At 34.9% G+C, this 17,442-nt stretch overlaps 1 protein-coding gene across 1 annotated transcript; it reads left to right on the top strand.

Moving 5' to 3' along the window:
* Positions 1-1,892: 1,892 nt before the first annotated feature.
* Positions 1,893-16,751, top strand: LOC106458183 (protein FAM151B-like). The gene is made up of 4 exons (XM_022384331.1): positions 1,893-2,001; positions 8,029-8,243; positions 13,277-13,464; positions 15,118-16,751. Exons 1-4 carry the CDS (start codon positions 1,893-1,895, stop codon positions 15,398-15,400), a joined length of 795 nt encoding a protein of 264 aa, XP_022240039.1. The 3' UTR covers positions 15,401-16,751.
* The last annotated feature ends 691 nt before the right edge of the window (positions 16,752-17,442 follow it).

Here is a 17,442-nt window from a genome sequence, read left to right as displayed (position 1 = left end):
AAAGCGGTAACTGATTATTATTTTCCATATCAGATATAAATTAAATAATGTCGTTTATATTCTTCAGATACTGTTTAATCAGTTTTAAAGTATTCGGAAAAACAGTAAAAGTTTCGTTCACGTATATTGTAAAAAAAAAAAAAAAAATACCATTTTAATGGGAGAATTTAAAAACGTTTTCTTTTTAAAGCTGTCCGTATAGATATAACATAATAATTGGGACAAACGAGAACTTACACTTAAACCCCTGATTTTGTTTAAAAAATTATTTTCCTAAACAAAATATTTAGATTAATAGTTTCGTTTTAAGTCAACTTCCTGATTACAAGTATTATTCTATTACAAGGAACCGCGATTTTATCTTTTAAACTATTTCAATTTAAAACAAAGTCAGAGGAATTGTTGCATGTAACTTCAGTATACTAAACGTGATAATTTCTGAGCTAAATATTTACCAAGATTATAACTTTTACAAGTCAAACTACCAATACTGGCGTCAATCGATCGAAATGATGTTTTGTTTGTATGTTTTTAATTATGCACAAAGCTACACAAGGACTATCTGTGCTCTGCCCACCACGGGTATCGAAACCCAGTTTCTAGGGTTGTAAATCCGCAGACATACCGCTGTGCCACTGGGAAGCGATCGAATTGATAGACCAGATTTATGAAACTTGATTTGACTTAACTTAAGTCCTGTTATTCCTTGGGGAGCATAGGTCACTCAAAAATCTTCTCCATCGAAATCGGTTTGGGGGTTAGTCTCTCCAGCTCTTTCCAGGTATATTACTTAGTTAACGCATAAAAACCAGGTGGAGTAATATTCGAAAGAATTAAGTTTGTCTTTTCAGACATAAATATATTATGTTTATGGATGTTTTGAATTATTTAAAGTGCCTCAGGGGGCCAACGGTAAGTTCGTGGACTTCCAACCCTAAAATCCGGGGTTCGATACTCTAGTGGTGGAAAATTGTGTATCTTTGCGCAAAACTAGATAAACAACTTATCTAAAATTTCTGTACTTCGATTCCGATAAGATTACCCCCTTTCGATTTTGTTCTTTGCTCAAAATCACAGCTAGGCTAACTTTCTCAGTTTTAGTAATAATCGTATTCTGAGTTTTTAGAGAAATCACAGTTAAATATTGTCATTCAGAAACATTTAAATTTACCAATTTTACTTTTTTTTATCATAAACGCTTTTACAATTTTAGCTCATACTTGATCTTGTTCTACCATTTTCAATAGTTAGGGTTAAGTTTCCTTAAAAGTTTGTCCACGAGATTGCCTCTTTTTTATGTTTTATATTACTTTTTCATGATGTAGCTTTTTGTGTGAATATAATATTATTTTTAAACTCTATTAATTGAAAATATATTGCCCTTGTGATAACATATTCATTTCAAAATTAGGGAGGAATAAAGCTAACGTCAAATATATAAAACATGAATGTTTCTTGTTAAAACAACTATGTTTTGGAACTTTTGAAATAACGCCCTCTGATTTAAAAGTATAACAAATATTTCCTTCCCAAAAGAGGGAATACCCAGTGAACGCTAAACCTCGTGCGCCACACTTTGAATACAATATAAATTAAAAATTATATATATAGTTTAATAGATAAATACAGAACGAGCGAACTAAATTTTAATGCATGAATATTATTGTTAATTTACATCTCCCATAAAATAATAGAGGGAGTTTTATATGTTAGAATTTCCTATAATGGCCGATAGATAGCGTAATTATCACCCATCGTTAAACGTTTCTCCAGATACATGATTTCTTGCGCGGTAATTGAATTGGAATCAGATTTTGAATTTATATAATATATATGTTGCAAATAGCAAAAGACATACTAATTATCGAATAATTCATGAAATTTTACAGACCATGCCAGCTAGTTTATTGGAGTATTTTTCTGAAGCTAACGGAGATGGTTTGAACGTGTCGTGGGCTAATGCCGTTAACAGCAAAGGAAGACTAGGAGCTGCTCTGAGATGTAAGTATTTATAAAAATAACTTTTATAACTTAAAAGAAGGGTTAATTCTAAAATCTTTCTTTATAACAAAATTACAAATAGCTAAACATCTGATACTATATGTTTAACTATCTATCTAGTAAACAAGTGGGACCTAGAACTCGTAACCGAATAATAACACTAGTAAACAAGTGGGACCTAGAACTCGTAACCGAATGATAATACTAGTAAACAAGCGGGACCTAGAACTCGCAACAGAATGATAATACTAGTAAACAAGTGGGACCTAGAACTCGTAACCGAATAATAACACTAGTAAACAAGTGGGACCTAGAACGCGCAACGGAATGATAAGACTAGTAAACAAGTGGGACCTAGAACTCGCAACAGAATGATAACACTAGTAAACAAGTGGGACCTAGAACTCGTAACCGAATAATAACACTAGTAAACAAGTGGGACCTAGAACTCGCAACAGAATTATAATACTAGTAAACAAGTGGGACCTAGAACGCGCAACGGAATGATAAGACTAGTAAACAAGTGGGATCTGGAACTCGCAACAGAAGGATAAAACTAGTAAACACACTGGATTTAGAACTCGCAACATAATGATAATACTAGTAAACAAATGGAACCTAGAACTTGCAACTAGAACCTACAACAGGTTTTGGTAACTATGACAATTTTTACAGAGGGGGCGGGGCGTCCTATGCACAAAACTAAAGGGTGAGTCACATTTCTGTGTAAAGAAATGGAGGGGATTTCACTCTTCTGTGCAGGTAATTTTCGAAATTCCTTTGTCCCACCTACCCATCCCTAAATAGGAAAATTTGCTTTTTAAAGAAAGGAAAAGTTGCCTTTTATGAAAGTTACTAGACAGTTTACAAATATGTGATAAACTGTTAAACTAATAGAAATCTATTCGTCGAATTTTGCGACTCACTCTTCCAATCACTGTTGTAAAGTCAAATTTGAATGTTTTTTATATATTCTCATTTAAGACACTCGTAATTTAAACATAAGTATCTTATACTTTTATCTTTAAGTGTCACTATCATTGCATCAATTTTTAATAAACAAATGCTGTTTTATATTTTCTCATACTATTAAATTACGAGTTAGTACTAATATTAGAGATGTTGGGATTTTCATAAATGTTCTAAACTAATGTCTAGTTTTACTTGCTTAGAACCAATCATATCTTGATAATTCGCATGTAACAGATTTGCCGCACCCTAAGTGGCGGGCAGTGTGAGTAATTGCTTAGTAAAATGGAATTGTCGAAAAATGGCACTATGTCATTCACTAAAAACAATACAAATATGTCATACAAAGAAGATGGAACGGTTCATGGCGTTCATTTTGTAAAACTGCTGCCATGGCCATCATGACAAAAATTTATGATGGTCCTATAGCCAAATACCTTTATTAGAGTCTAACCTAAATGTGTGCCAAATTTCATGTTTTTATTAGTATATGCCCAATTCTTACACACATCTGCTGATCTAAGACATAGAATGTCTTGACCAAGACGTTTGCATACTGTTTTATATTAATGTGATTGTCTACATGCACGGACTGCAAAGAAAGTCTGCTTTGTTTGACGATAACAGAGGTTTCCTACTTGCGTAGCACGTATCTCAAGCTTCTGCCATTGTGAGTAAAATATTTCGAGAGAAGTGAAAAGTCCACATCAGTTTCTCATCAGGAACACCAATCCTTTCATTTCTTAATTATTTATTTCAGTGTTTTAAATATAACATAACACCTACTTGGTTTCCATTTGCATTGTGATTCCTGGAGAAAGGGTAGAAAGCACCGAGCTGCATCCAACGTTTACAAAGTTCTGTCGTGGTCTCCGAGAAAAACCCGTAGATATCAGCCCCAATCTGGAAACAGAATATTAAACTTAATGTGACGTACAGTAAGAATTACTATTATACGTGGAGTGTTCAGAAAAGAACGGAGTTTTATATTTCCTGTAGTTCAACCAAACAACAAATGTACAACAATGGTTCTGAGGATGTTGGAATCAAACATCACATGTCTACTTTAAATACAATAGACTTCATCCGTCGCTCTGTGGGCCTCATCAGTGTAGTATAAAGGCAAGTTCTGTATTACTTCCAGCAGCTTTGAGAATATCAGTTGTCTGGAAGTGTTGCCCACCACATCTTCCTTGAAAGGATCAGAGAGATAAAAGTTACAAGATGCTAGCATATAGAACTACAGTCTAGCCCAAAATGTTTGCATAGTGTTCTATATTGATGTTATTGTCTACATGCATGGCGTAGTTATTGAGTAAATGCCCGAGTAGTAACAGAGGAGGTAGCGTATGATCGGACAAACATGTACGAGTTGTTATTCTGTCTGTATAAGTTGTTTTGAGCATTTGTTCGTCAAAACACACATATACACATGTTATATATAAAAGGGTGTTCTTTTGGTATAAGCTTTTTCGCAATAGATCAACGCTTTGTTTGGACAATTTCTTGTATTTGGTGTAGAGTCATGCCTCGTCACGTGCCAGAAGTTATAGGACGTCAAATTGTTCGACTACCCAGAAACGGTATGAATCAAATGGACATTGCCAAAACGGTAGGGTATCTCCAGTGTACTATATCCAGAATCTTGAAACGTAATCAGACTACAGGAAACGTTGTTCTAGGAAAGTCTATTGGTAGACGCCAAAACACTACTGTGTGAGTTGACTGCGTTTTGATTAGGATAACACATCATGGTCGAAAGAAGTATTGCAACATTACGACAGGAATGGCATGAGACATTCATTCCAAGGTATTCAAAAGAATAGTGAATAGGAGACTGACCAAACAAGGCTATTCTGTGAGAAGGGCTATCTGCAAACCGATATTACCACCAGAATTCACCGTCGTCACCGTGTTACTTATGCAAGACAGCATGCCAACATGCAATTAGGACACTGGCGACATGTCATCTTTTCAGATGAGTTCTGTTTCTGGCTTATTAAAACTGATGGTAGGATTCGCGTTCGTCGTTTGCCTGGAGAACAGATGATGGAAGACTGTCTTTCCCACAGGGAACACACAGGAGGTTGTGCAGTACATGTTTGGGCAGCTATTCATTACAATAGAAAAACTGCTCTTCATATACTCCAGGGAAACATCAATGGCGCCTCCTAAAGGCATCACACGGAGACGATATTTCTGCCATATGCTAGGGCAAGGTTTGGCAATAACGCTTTGTTCCAAGATGATAATGCCACTGCCCACAATACATATATTGTACAGGATTATCTCGACCAGGATGACGTTACAAGATTGCCATGGCCAGCAAAGTCTCCAGATTGTAATCCCATTGGGAACTGTTGAGCAGAATTGAGCCGGAAAATTGTTAACCACGACCCTAAATCAGCTATTGTAGCTGATTTGCAACGTCTTCTAGTGACAAGCTGGGATGAAATAACGACGAATTACAACAATAACATCATCGACAGCATGCCACGTCGCCATGTGTAGGTTATTAGAGTACGAGGAGGACCAACCAAGTACTGTAATATTTTATATGACTTATATAAGGTTACAGACGCTATTTATAATAATTTGATGTTATAATTTGTTATTATATATATTTTCACAAGGTTTTGTTATGATAGGTGAAATTCTGAATTACACATCTTACTGTAGATGTCTTTCTAGAGGCTGTCCTAATAAATCGTTCATGATGTCCATAGAATCTGTATCATTATACAAGTTACACATGATGATATTAAACATAACATGCATTTCTCAGTTTGACAGCACTAAGCCTATTTGTATTCCATCTTAATAATAATGATCTTATTTGTTACAAAATCTGCAAACATTTTGCTCAAGACTGTAGTATAAAAGAATCGATGATTCTGTGTTTTCTCATTTTATGAATCGCAGAATGTTTAAAAACATATCTACTTATTGTCATTTTCTAACGTTCAAAAGAACACTGCCTTTGCATACGGTACCTCTGTGCCATGTCTGTAAAATAACACAGTTAATGTAGATATTTTGACAAATAAACATTATGGATTTAAATTTATAGAAATTATTCAATAGTGTGTTTTATCCCACTTTCTCAGTGTGTGAATTGTTCACTTTTAAAATAAAATAAAACCAGAATCCTGAATATTTTATTCATTTGTGTGTGTTCTGTGGGAAGAGGAGGGGAGAAGTAGATATTGAAGAACAAAGTTTTATTCATTTGTGTGTGTTCTGTGGGGCGAGGAGGGGAGAAGTAGATTTTGAAGAACAAAGTTTTATTCATTTGTGTGTGTTCTGTGGGAAGAGGAGGGGAGAAGTAGATTTTGAAGAACAAAGTTTTATTCATTTGTGTGGGTTCTGTGGGAAGAGGAGGGGAGAAGTAGATTTTGAAGGACAAATAGATTTTTCTAACATTTTTTCCTTAGAGGAAAAGTTTTTTCATTCTTTATTTTTTGTAATTCTGCGCCCTTGAAACTACAACTCACTTTAATAAGAAGTGCTACGTAGCTACGAACTGAGAGACTGCGAACATGTTCACTTACTAAGAATTTTGTATTATTATGTTGTGTGTTAGCCCTACCAGGAATTTCAGCGTGACTTCTGTATGAATGATATACTAAACTTATCTCAGTGTTTGTACAATGGAATTACTTTGGACTTGATGTTTATAAGAACATGCCAACTGCATGCTTCGCGTGCCGCTCTTGTAATTAATGCTGATATGAAATATTTACAGTTGCTAATCGCGTTTGCATGTTTAAACATGTGAGATTACTTGTTGAACTTGGTTACACCCCCTGTACACATGTAAATTAAGGGAGTCGCATTTCACGATTTTTTATGTATATCATGTTATATGCATGTTACCAGTATTATTACTGGGCGTAGTTGCAGATGTTATTGTGATAGAGGGCGTTATTCCACGTGTTTAATCCGGTCCGATAATGAAGACAGTTGAATCACTTTTCATTCTGCTCTTAAAGTGTTTTTATCTGCATTAAAACTGAACGTTATCTAATTCTTTTCTTTAAGTTGTATTTTTCTTGGGAAAGTATGCAAAGGTGATTTTTAATATCTAATAGCTACAATTTACTGAAGTGGTAGTAATATTTTCAGCCCTAATGGAATATTTTTACCACACTTTTCTCTCTTCATCAGATTCGGTGTATATACGAAGCGGGTTAGTGTATATCACACTTTTACCTGTTTCATGGTTTATATCACTTGGAATATATGGTCAAGTGTTACATGATTCAATGTTGCTGGTTGTTATGTTTATACATTTGACCCGAAACTGTACTTGCATAAAGCTATTTATATTGTTTAGTTTAATATCTAAACAAACATGAAAAGGCAGCTATAAGCAATATCCATAACAATGTCTACCACCACATAATAGCGTGTCAAGGATACCAGCTCAGCCGAATCATGTCTAAAATACCTATAATATAATCTATAGTTTTGAGTTTAACTTTGCAAGTACTTAACCCAAAAGCCAGTTCCCCCGCCTTATATATATATTGCTTTTTGTTTAAGCAGTTTTTGCCCTTCATTTGGAAAAGTAAAAATACGTTTTTCTTTCTGCATTGTTGCCAGTACAGATCCTAATATGTCTAAACAGACAAGTAGAGAGGTCCTAATATTCAAATTTTCCCTGTCTAATATATCAAATGTTTCATACTTCTGATGAGAGTAACCGATCCAGTTGGTTGCTTAGCGAATTTTAAGATATTATTTTGCATTCAGTGCTCTCCGAACAGGGTACATTATAGGCCTTTTTTTCAATCGCACAGTCACATTATGAATGGTGTTTTTGTATCCTTCCATAATTTGAATCACTGATCAGTGCCGATGATCAGTGTGAAAAAATGGTTCGTTTTCGTGAGTTTGACAGCAAGAGGATTACATTACAGAGAGATTACATAAACCGCCAAATTTAGCCAAATTTTATTATTTATTAGTTTAGTAATGGTAACTACTAACCATAAAAAAATGTTGTGATGAATATAACAACTATCGATCGAAATTTAATGATTGTGTCATTCACAGCTCAAGCAATGGTGTTGGAGGCCGATATCAGTATGTCAATGAACAGTCGTTTTCCTGTACCAATCATGGCTCACTCTCCTAGTATGATAAGTGACATCACCCTGGATGAGTGGCTACATGAGACACTTCCTCACAACAAAGGCATAAAGCTAGACTTCAAGACCACTGAAGTAGTCGAACCGGCGTGCAGAGTTCTGGCACGTGTAGCTGAGCAGGTAAGTGTAGTTTGAAGTTCCACAATGAAGATGATTTTTTAAGATACTCTATATGCTGCTACAATGACTTTGTTATTTCCAGTGTTTACATCCCATTCTTATTTTGTATTATTTATTACTAGCCGCTGCAACCCGCAAAGTATTCGCGGTAATATTCAAGCCCATCGCTCGAATTTTCCTTATTCTATCATGTTCATGCACACCATTTAAGCTACACTTTCTTGCAGGCATTATGTGTTATACTAATAAATCGTGGTGTATTCGAAAAAAAAAATTACGCGGTCAGACAAAAACTCACGTACACGTAACTTTATTTGATAACACTACACGTAAAATAAACAATATAGTAATGTTATTTATAAAAATGTACAGAATATGAAACAGTTATGAACGTTCACCGTTTGATATGGTTTTACGAGTTGAAACAAAGAAACTCGCAAAAACGAAGTATAAAACCCGTACTAAAGAAAAAAATAGCTAAAAGGTGTTTATAGCAGTCTATGAAACAAACCAAACCTAAATTATTGCAAAGTAAAGTAAATGTAAAGTTGTAATGAAGGCAAACTTAGCTGGATATGCAGAAACGTCTGAATGCGAGTTTACAAAATGATAAGCATATGGTTTTGAACGAACTACACATGCGTGTTTTAGATCTAAATAAGTCTTGAAAGCCAAAGAAATTGTATTTAGTGTAATGTTCATTTTGTTTTAGGAAAGTACATGCGAATTAAGTGTTGTTAGTTTGAAATACTTTGCATATAAAAAAACTAAAGTTGAAGATGAAGCCAGTCATCAGGTGATGACGACACCATTGTGCCATCGTGTATCATACTCGTTGCATTAAAAAGTTTGATTAAGCAAAAAAACAGGTAATCTGATTCTGAATGGAAAAGTCAATATGCAATCCGGACTCCTTGGACAAAGGCCTTTCTAACGATATAAGATTTATAGAGTTTTATCAAGAAATTTGCGAGAAATGTTCCGGACAGATAAACGCAAGCTAAATATTTACATCGATTTTTCCGCTTTCCATTTACTTAATGTCTTTGGTCACCCTCTTATTTTCCTCACATACATTATTATTATTTTTAGGTAAATATATACCAAACAGAATTTGATCCACAATCAAACCAAGGGTTAACTCAACAGCATTTAATTATCGAAACTGTGATTCCACCAATAAAACTTTAAAGTCGTTCAGTAAGCCCACAAATATTTATTTTTCAGTTTTCGACTCCTTCAATAAGCTCACAAGTGCTTATTTCTCAGTTTCTATGACCTTTCAATAAGCTCCAAGTGCTTATTTGTCAGTTTCCAACTCCTTCAATATACTCACAAGTGCTTATTTGTCAGTTTCCAACTCATTCAATATGCTCACAAGTGCTTATTTCTCAGTTTCCAACTCCTTCAATAAGCCCACAAGTGTTTATTTTTCAGTTTCAGACTCCTTCAATTGCCCACAGGTGTTTATTTCTCAGTTTCCGACTCCTTCTTTACTCTGATTAGTTTTAGTTTTATTTATTTTTTTACAAGATTAAGTGATATAATAGAAAGAGCTATATAACAAACACTAGATAGATATAGCTAGTATTTTCAGTATTACATGCTTCTCATGCAAGAGAATCATTTTATAAAATAAAATAGAATGGAATATTCAACCCGAACAGCACCACATTCACACAAGGAATATACGGTTAGGTCATAAACATAAAATATGGTTGAGGTATAGGGCGTCCTTATTTCTGATATACTGATCAAAAAGAGGGTAACCAGCCAACAATATCTTGCCTGGCTCTTTTAAATGAATAACGAGAATGCCCATTACTTTTATAACACGCTCCACAGCTGAAAGTCCGGAGTGTGCTCAGCAGCATCACGTTTCGAACTTCCAACCCATCGATCTGCAGTTGGGCTTGCTACCCACTAGGTCATAGCCGGCGGCCTATATTGCATAGGACGGCAGGACATGTATAAGTAGTATTACTGTAACTAATCAAATTGTACGATGTTTGTGTGTGTGTATTATTGTGACTAATCAAATTATACAATGTTTGTGTGTGTGTATATTACTGTGACTAATCAAATTATACCATGTTTGTTTATGTGTGTGTGTTGTTTTTTTAAGTGCAAGATATCATTCGTGTAAGACGGATTTAACAACTTTGCGTGACTGGGATTGTTTTGGTATACAACGATGAGTAATTCTCCAACACGTTATGGTTACTGATGTGAACTCCAGCTTTTGTAAGTCTAAAAGGTAAAGAGTAACGCAAGAGATGACGTGGGTGGTGTTGACTAACTAGCTGCCTTCCCTATTGTTGATCACTTGAAAATTGAGAATGGCTAGCACAGATGGCCTTCGAGTAGCTTGGCGTGAAATTGGACAAAAAATTAACCAAATAAAAAATAAATTATTTTAAGAAAAATCTGAATAAGAACGAGTTACTGATTTCACTGTCTCGCTATATCACACATAATGAAAATATACCTAAGTACCTTTCCCTAGTTAATATATATTCTAAGAGTAGCAACAAGCCACCTAATGCTAGACTTTAAATATAAGTATTATTTAACTAGTTTATAAGAAAAGTATTAATTAGGGTACTTATATCTAATACTCTTGGCATGAATTAGTGAAATTAATATGTCGCGATATACGGAACTGTTTATCATGTGTAGGACTATACACACCAAGCGAAGAAATGTATATTTCGATACAAAATGCTACACGTGGTGTAAGAATGGACATGGCTTTGAAAGGGGTTGTTGTAACTAAACACTATAAACGGTGCAGAACCTTCACATGTAATTCGTTTAGCAGTTAGCAGATACGATGGTTTAATTTGTACGATGATGACAACAACTGTGTAGGAGGGAGAAAGAGGTCTTCGATAGTACTTGATCCTCCCATATCCTGATAAAAGGATCTAAATCCAGATCCAGAGAGATCCATATTATTTTCTAAGTTATATATTTATTCCACGAAAACAGTTAATAACAGACCCATATAAGAGACACCGAGAAACATTTAGAACACCATTTCACTGACATGAAAATTTAAACTCTAAAAATCACATTTTAGTCAAGTCTTAATAATCATGTTTGAATATGAAAACCATTCAAATTGAAGTCAACATTAAAACTAAACACGAAGCAAACAATAAATTTGGCCAACCGACCGGTTTCACAAAAATCACCACATTGTCACAGACAAGAAGCAAGTAAGGAAATGATAGATAGAAGCATACTTGTGAACATATACCCAGAAGTGTTTCTGGTTAGGTTATGGACACTGCTAAAATTGATGTCAGATTGTTGACTGTTACTCTTATACTGCACCCACGGCTTTAAAATGCGGAGTGCGATTTTGCAGCAAAGGGAACGCGAATCATAATCCTGTGGATTCACAATGCGAGCCTGCACAAATTTTGAGGCTACGCTGATGCTGTAAAAGACATTCTGTACTATGAGTAAATAAACTGAAACCAAAACCGACAAAATATATATTTCACTTACCTCTAAGAGACGTGTAATACAAGGAATACTTGAGCTATGTATGAAACATGACAAATCTGAAACACATCGCAATTGCTTTGTCTACAAAGACTGGGTTGTATAAGAACTAAAAATAAATAGCTAAACTTCTATAAAGAGAGGATTGTTTGTATGTCGCATGTAGACCGCGGAACTCTCTTCAGAGTAACTCAAACTGTTACCAATGGTAATCTAGTCTGAGAAACTGTTATAGGAAATACAAATATGGCCTTAATTCAATTCAAAAATAAACACGACGCTAAGCCTTCATTTCAGCCAGAAGTTTCACGTTAATATTTTGAACAAAAATTAAACATAAAAAATAAATACATGTAGAGAATACCAACAGTTCTTCATCTGAACACATGTTTCATTTTAATATTTTACTATATCTAAAATGTTTGTTTTGTTTGAACAATAAAGCTGCACTAGGACTTGTAGTGCTACATCTTAAACGTGTTACAGGTAAAAGGAATATGAACATTTTTATTTTATAAAAATCCAATACTTCTGTTTAATGGCGGTGCCAAAAGCTAAGTTTGAGTGCACAAAACTTTTATAATTTGGCGAAAAATAATACAGCAGTCTAACCATACTATATATATGTGTCTATAATGTGTTCGCTTTAAGCAATATTTCTCCAAGGAGGTTCTTCTTAAAATGGTTTGAAGAAACGTTTCAACTTTGCTATTCATATTTCAATACTCGTATCTGACCATTTATTGCGGCAATGGGATGTGAATCATGAATCATTGGATTCCATTTTCGGGCACATTAACCACTTGAGGTTGAAATTATACTCTTCAAACTAGACTTCCCAGTGTATGGTGATTAACATTAAACACTTATATTAGTTTCCTATACTCAACAAGTTCTAAAAATTTGGACTTTTCGGGCCATCATCGGTCTAGCCGAAACCAATTAGGAAATCTTGATGGTTAATGGATAGTTTTCAGTCATCTCCGAATAGAAAGAAAATGTTTTTACTAATGTTTCACAGTTGACTACGACTTTTAGACAAATTTACAAAACTGTGTACGCAAGTGTTGTGGTCATAACGAAAACGAAAACGCGCTCTACATTTTTGGGCCTTACATGAGCGTGCTATAAATGAGATGGTCATTATCCAGTATTCGATCAGACAAGAGTTGCCCAAGATTTGTCGGTGAGTGCTGTTGTAATTAGTTGCGTTCCTTCATATATCAGTTCCAAACCTGGGACGGCTATGCACGAAAAACAAAGTTTCTTACGAAACGAGAAACTTGAGGGGGGTTAGCAGGAAGGCTATTAATTAATTTCAGCTCAAAAAGGAGAAATATTCCTCTCTTTTAAACAATTTTTTTTTAAATAACATCTAATAGAAGGTTTGAATAAAAGAACTTGTGATAGAAGGTTTGGATAAAACACATACAAATGCAACAAAAACTAGATCTCTCTTTGAACCAGTAATAGCAGTTTATTGTTTTTTTTAAGAATAAATACTTTTTTCTTGGTTCTAGATTCGAGGTCCATTGATACTAAATGCTAACATTCTTCCTGGCCCTAACAACCCCATGACTCCACCGGTGGATGCCTGGACGTTTCTTACCCTGAGTAGAACCCGCTTTCCTCACTCGGTGATCTCCATCGGTTGGACAATGTGTAATGAAGTCATTGAGGTTATGTCAGGAGCATGTATCAAACTAGGGTAAGCCAAACCTCTCCGTTACGTTTCGAGATAAGTTTTCTATTGTCTATAATTATAAGATCTCTAGAAAAAACCGTTCTTTGTCAATTCAGTTACTGCGAAGAGGTTAATAATTCATAAAGCTACTTCTAGTGGAATATAAAATAATAAATTGGTAGATAGCACACCAAGATGTATATGAATATAACCGTACTACAGAATCCACCATGTTACTATCAGTAACACGTGCCTATCTATACTGGACATGATTAATTAATGAACGAATTTATTATTATTGAAATGAAATTGTAACACATCAAGCCATGAGCGTGGAACTTTTCCACAGAATATCTTTGATACGTGCACTCTTTAGTTTGAGAGTGTTTGCAGTAAACGCGTGGCTGAAGGATGTCACAAATGATATTTATCAGAAAGACTGTATATCCACTTGAATAACAGCTATGTTCAACTCTAGTGGCCGACACAACTCTACATCGTCGCTGAACTGGTTGGACTTCCACTGAATGTTCTCCGCCCCCACTCCTAGTTAATCCAGTGTGTATTGTGCAGGGTGAGGTGACGTGCAACCTGTCCCCGTATGTCCCAAGTGTATGAAGCTGACACCTGAGAAAATATCAGATCATTCATTCTCACAATTCTCAGCTTACCGTATAATGTAAGCTTTGGTGATACCCGCTCAGTGTAGATGAACAATATTGTGCATCAAAATGATATAAAGTCCAGCGAAAAGCTTGACAGTGGGTATACCAGGAGCTCTTCCCCAGCGGTGCACATTACTCAGAACACTCTTGATGAATAGTTATTCAGATCAGTACGTCCACCAGACCAACGGGGAAACACCTTCCATCGCATCTTTTCAAAACTACCAGGCAGTTGGCGTAGCTTGGTGTGTTATGATTTTTTATTAAGAATACTATAAAAGTTGTTATGCGATCGCTGACAAAAAAAAAAGACATTGTGTTTTTTATCCAAGCTAGATTTAACTTACACAAATGCAGCATCTCGTGTCATTGTTAACTCCTTAGTTCATAAAGACAACAGTTTCGTGTATTTCAAGCTTGATTTTCTGGAACACGTTTTACAGTCTAAAAGTCAATGATATTTATGTATATTGTATACTGTCAGGTGTTCTTGTTGATTCTAATAAGTTCTTTTAAAACTAAGTTCATTACATTTACTAACTATAAAATTATTGACAACATTTGAGAACATTTATTCTTTAGTGCAATGGTGTTCTTAATTTCATGGAGTGTTTCTAAGCAGAAAGTTTTAACCTTTTGCTTCTAATTTATGATAATGTATTTGTTTAAACAGTTACAGTTTAACTAATATTTAACGATCGAAAATCACGTTCTGTTATTTTCTTTACATTTTCATTTGTTGTATTTACCATTCGTGTAAGTAATTCCATCTTAGAATACTAGAATTTCTTGCCATTAATCTAAGAAAACCACCTCTTAACTAGAAGATGAGCGATACCACTACATCTTCATTTATGAAAATGTAAAGAAAATAAGAGAACAGGAACTTTAGATCGTTAAAAACTTTGAGTATCGTAACATATTGTTAGAAACGTATTTATACAGGTACATCAAATAATCTTGTAGTTCTAAGTGTTTTGTATTATAAATAGTTGTATTTTGTCTTTTTTAGTTTCACCAGAGAAACTGTTGACAAGATGATCAGTGTAGTGAAAGAATTCAGCTTGATGCAGCCAGTAATGTTCCCCATTTGGCTTCTCCACCTCAAGTATTCGGTGCCAGAGATTCAGAGACTGTTGTTTCAGGTTCCTAATAGTTCCTTGATGGCTTGGTGTAACAAAGGAGACCCTGTAACTCTAGAAGACCTCCTGATGATACGGAAAGCCTTTCATATAAGTCAGGTCTTTTACGACCTACCCGACGATCTTCTGCAGCACTTTTATTCCGTCACTTAAAAGTGATGCTTACTTTTTGTTTTTATGACTAATTAATTTGTTTTTCCTTGACAGACATTGGCAGAATCCATCATTCTTCAATGAAAAACATTGACAAAACTGATAATTCTTCAAGAACAAAATATCTCACGTGCTTTTGTTTTATTTTGTATGTGGGGGGGGGGATTAGTTGCACTTTATAAAGACGATGTTCCATGTCCCATGTTGCCCTTGCAGCTACTTTCTCCATAATCAGTTGTCTGATGGTCATCATGATTAGTCACTATTGCCCGACACCGCATTTCCCATTGTAATAAATTTCTGCTTAGGACGGCGAGATCAATCTGAGACCATACATATTGGTAAGTTTTCCACAGGTCATCCACTACTTTCGGGGAAGTCGGCTTCTACGATCACATAAAGCAAACCAAAATACACATGTCCATTGGGACGTAGTCAGGTGACTTACCAGGTACATTGGAAAAGAGGGTTAGCTTGAACACTAGTTCATTCTTTAAATAACAGATATATTGGGGAAGAGGACATAATGAACACTAGTTTTTCTTTGACTTAAAAGGTGTGTAGGAGAAGGGCATAACATGAACAGTAGTTTTCTTTGACTTAAACGGTGTGTAGAAAAAAGGAGATAGCAGGAACACTAGTTTCATTCTTTAACTTAACAGAGGTGTAGCAGAAGGAGATGATATGAACACTAGTTTCATTCTTTGCCTTAACGGGTGTGTAGGAGAAGGAGATAGCATGGACAGTAGTTTCCTTCTTTGTGCCATGTTGAAGAGTCTGTATCAAGTTGCCAGTTTCTTGCCAAAGTTTCTTGGCGTCGTTCAATCTTGCAGCAAACTTCCGTCTCTCACTTCCATGTTTGTTTTATTTTTCAGTTTGTCATTCTTAATAACGTTTTTTGAAAGCAGCTTCTACACTTGTAGTTCATTCTTCATTTTCACAAGGCCAATATCTTTGGGAATTACCTATTGCACAATAGATTGAAATATGTGTAACTTGTGAGCTTTCACTTTCTGGACGGATGGTTCATAGGTGACCATTTTAAGAATTCTGACAATGGTAACATTTATTTGAATGCAGTTTAAGTGGTTTTACGTCCTCTTGTAGATGTGCTGATTTTTTCGTGACCACGTTATCCAATATATTACAGGTAGTCGTTTTTGGAATTAGGGTGCTTTGTATGTTTTTGCTATTTCGCTATATTATTATCTTTCTTCAAAAAGGGCTGTGAAATATTCTTCCAGCCATAAGAGTACCCGAGATGGTACTGCACTTTTGAATGACCGAGAATTCACTGTGAGCTATATATATATATATATACCCAATCCCCTGGTATCTTGGCAACCTTACATAGCCGCTACTATAGGTTGTCTATAATAACATTTTACTATATATATATACCCAATCCCCTGATATTTTGGCAACCTTACATAGCCGCTACTATAGGTTGTCTATAATAACATTTTAGTTTACTGTAGAATAAGCAATTTAACTCAGAACACTCGCTATTTCCACATTATCGCAAGTTGAGAATAAACATCTATTTTAGTTCAGACGCGAGAGTTTGCTAGTCGTTTACACTTCCTATTTCAGGTGCTAATATAATTTTACTTTTCCACAAGAGCTTGCTTGAAGTAATTTTTCAAAGCAACTTTTTTTTTGCCAGGTCCAAAACAAGAATGTTGGATATACAATTTGTGCCCGAAAATTTGAACATAGATCTATGTATGCATATATATATATATATATATGATTTATATAGAAATATAACAATTCTTTTGTGTGTATTGTTATTATAACAATATAATAAGTTTCTTTATGTTATTTTCTTGTGCTAGGATTTAAACAAGCTTTTATTTTCAGATTGAAAGAATGATGTTTTACGTATGATCTTTATTCTAAGATTAGGACAGTAATGTTGATTTGTAGGTATTTGTGGTAGATTAAAATAGAGATGACTAAGAGCTGAGCACTGTGATTGTGTTGCTATTCACCTCTAGAAGGTTCAACATGAACGTTTTCTATTTATGTGTATATTTAAG

Source organism: Limulus polyphemus, unplaced genomic scaffold (assembly GCF_000517525.1).
Source record: "Limulus polyphemus unplaced genomic scaffold, Limulus_polyphemus-2.1.2 Scaffold426, whole genome shotgun sequence".
Taxonomy (NCBI): Eukaryota; Metazoa; Arthropoda; class Merostomata; order Xiphosura; family Limulidae; genus Limulus; species Limulus polyphemus.
This window is presented reverse-complemented; position numbering and strand designations above follow the sequence as displayed.

What these genes read in the sequence shown, in the direction of transcription:
- LOC106458183 (XM_022384331.1), top strand. Translation starts at nt 1,893, where the DNA reads ATGCCAGCTAGTTTATTGGAGTATTTTTCTGAAGCTAACGGAGATGGT. An exon ending in TGGCACGTGTAGCTGAGCAG is followed by an intron (nt 8,244 to 13,276) that starts GTAAGTGTAGTT and finishes TCTTGGTTCTAG; the next exon opens with ATTCGAGGTCCATTGATACT. An exon ending in GGAGCATGTATCAAACTAGG is followed by an intron (nt 13,465 to 15,117) that starts GTAAGCCAAACC and finishes TGTCTTTTTTAG; the next exon opens with TTTCACCAGAGAAACTGTTG.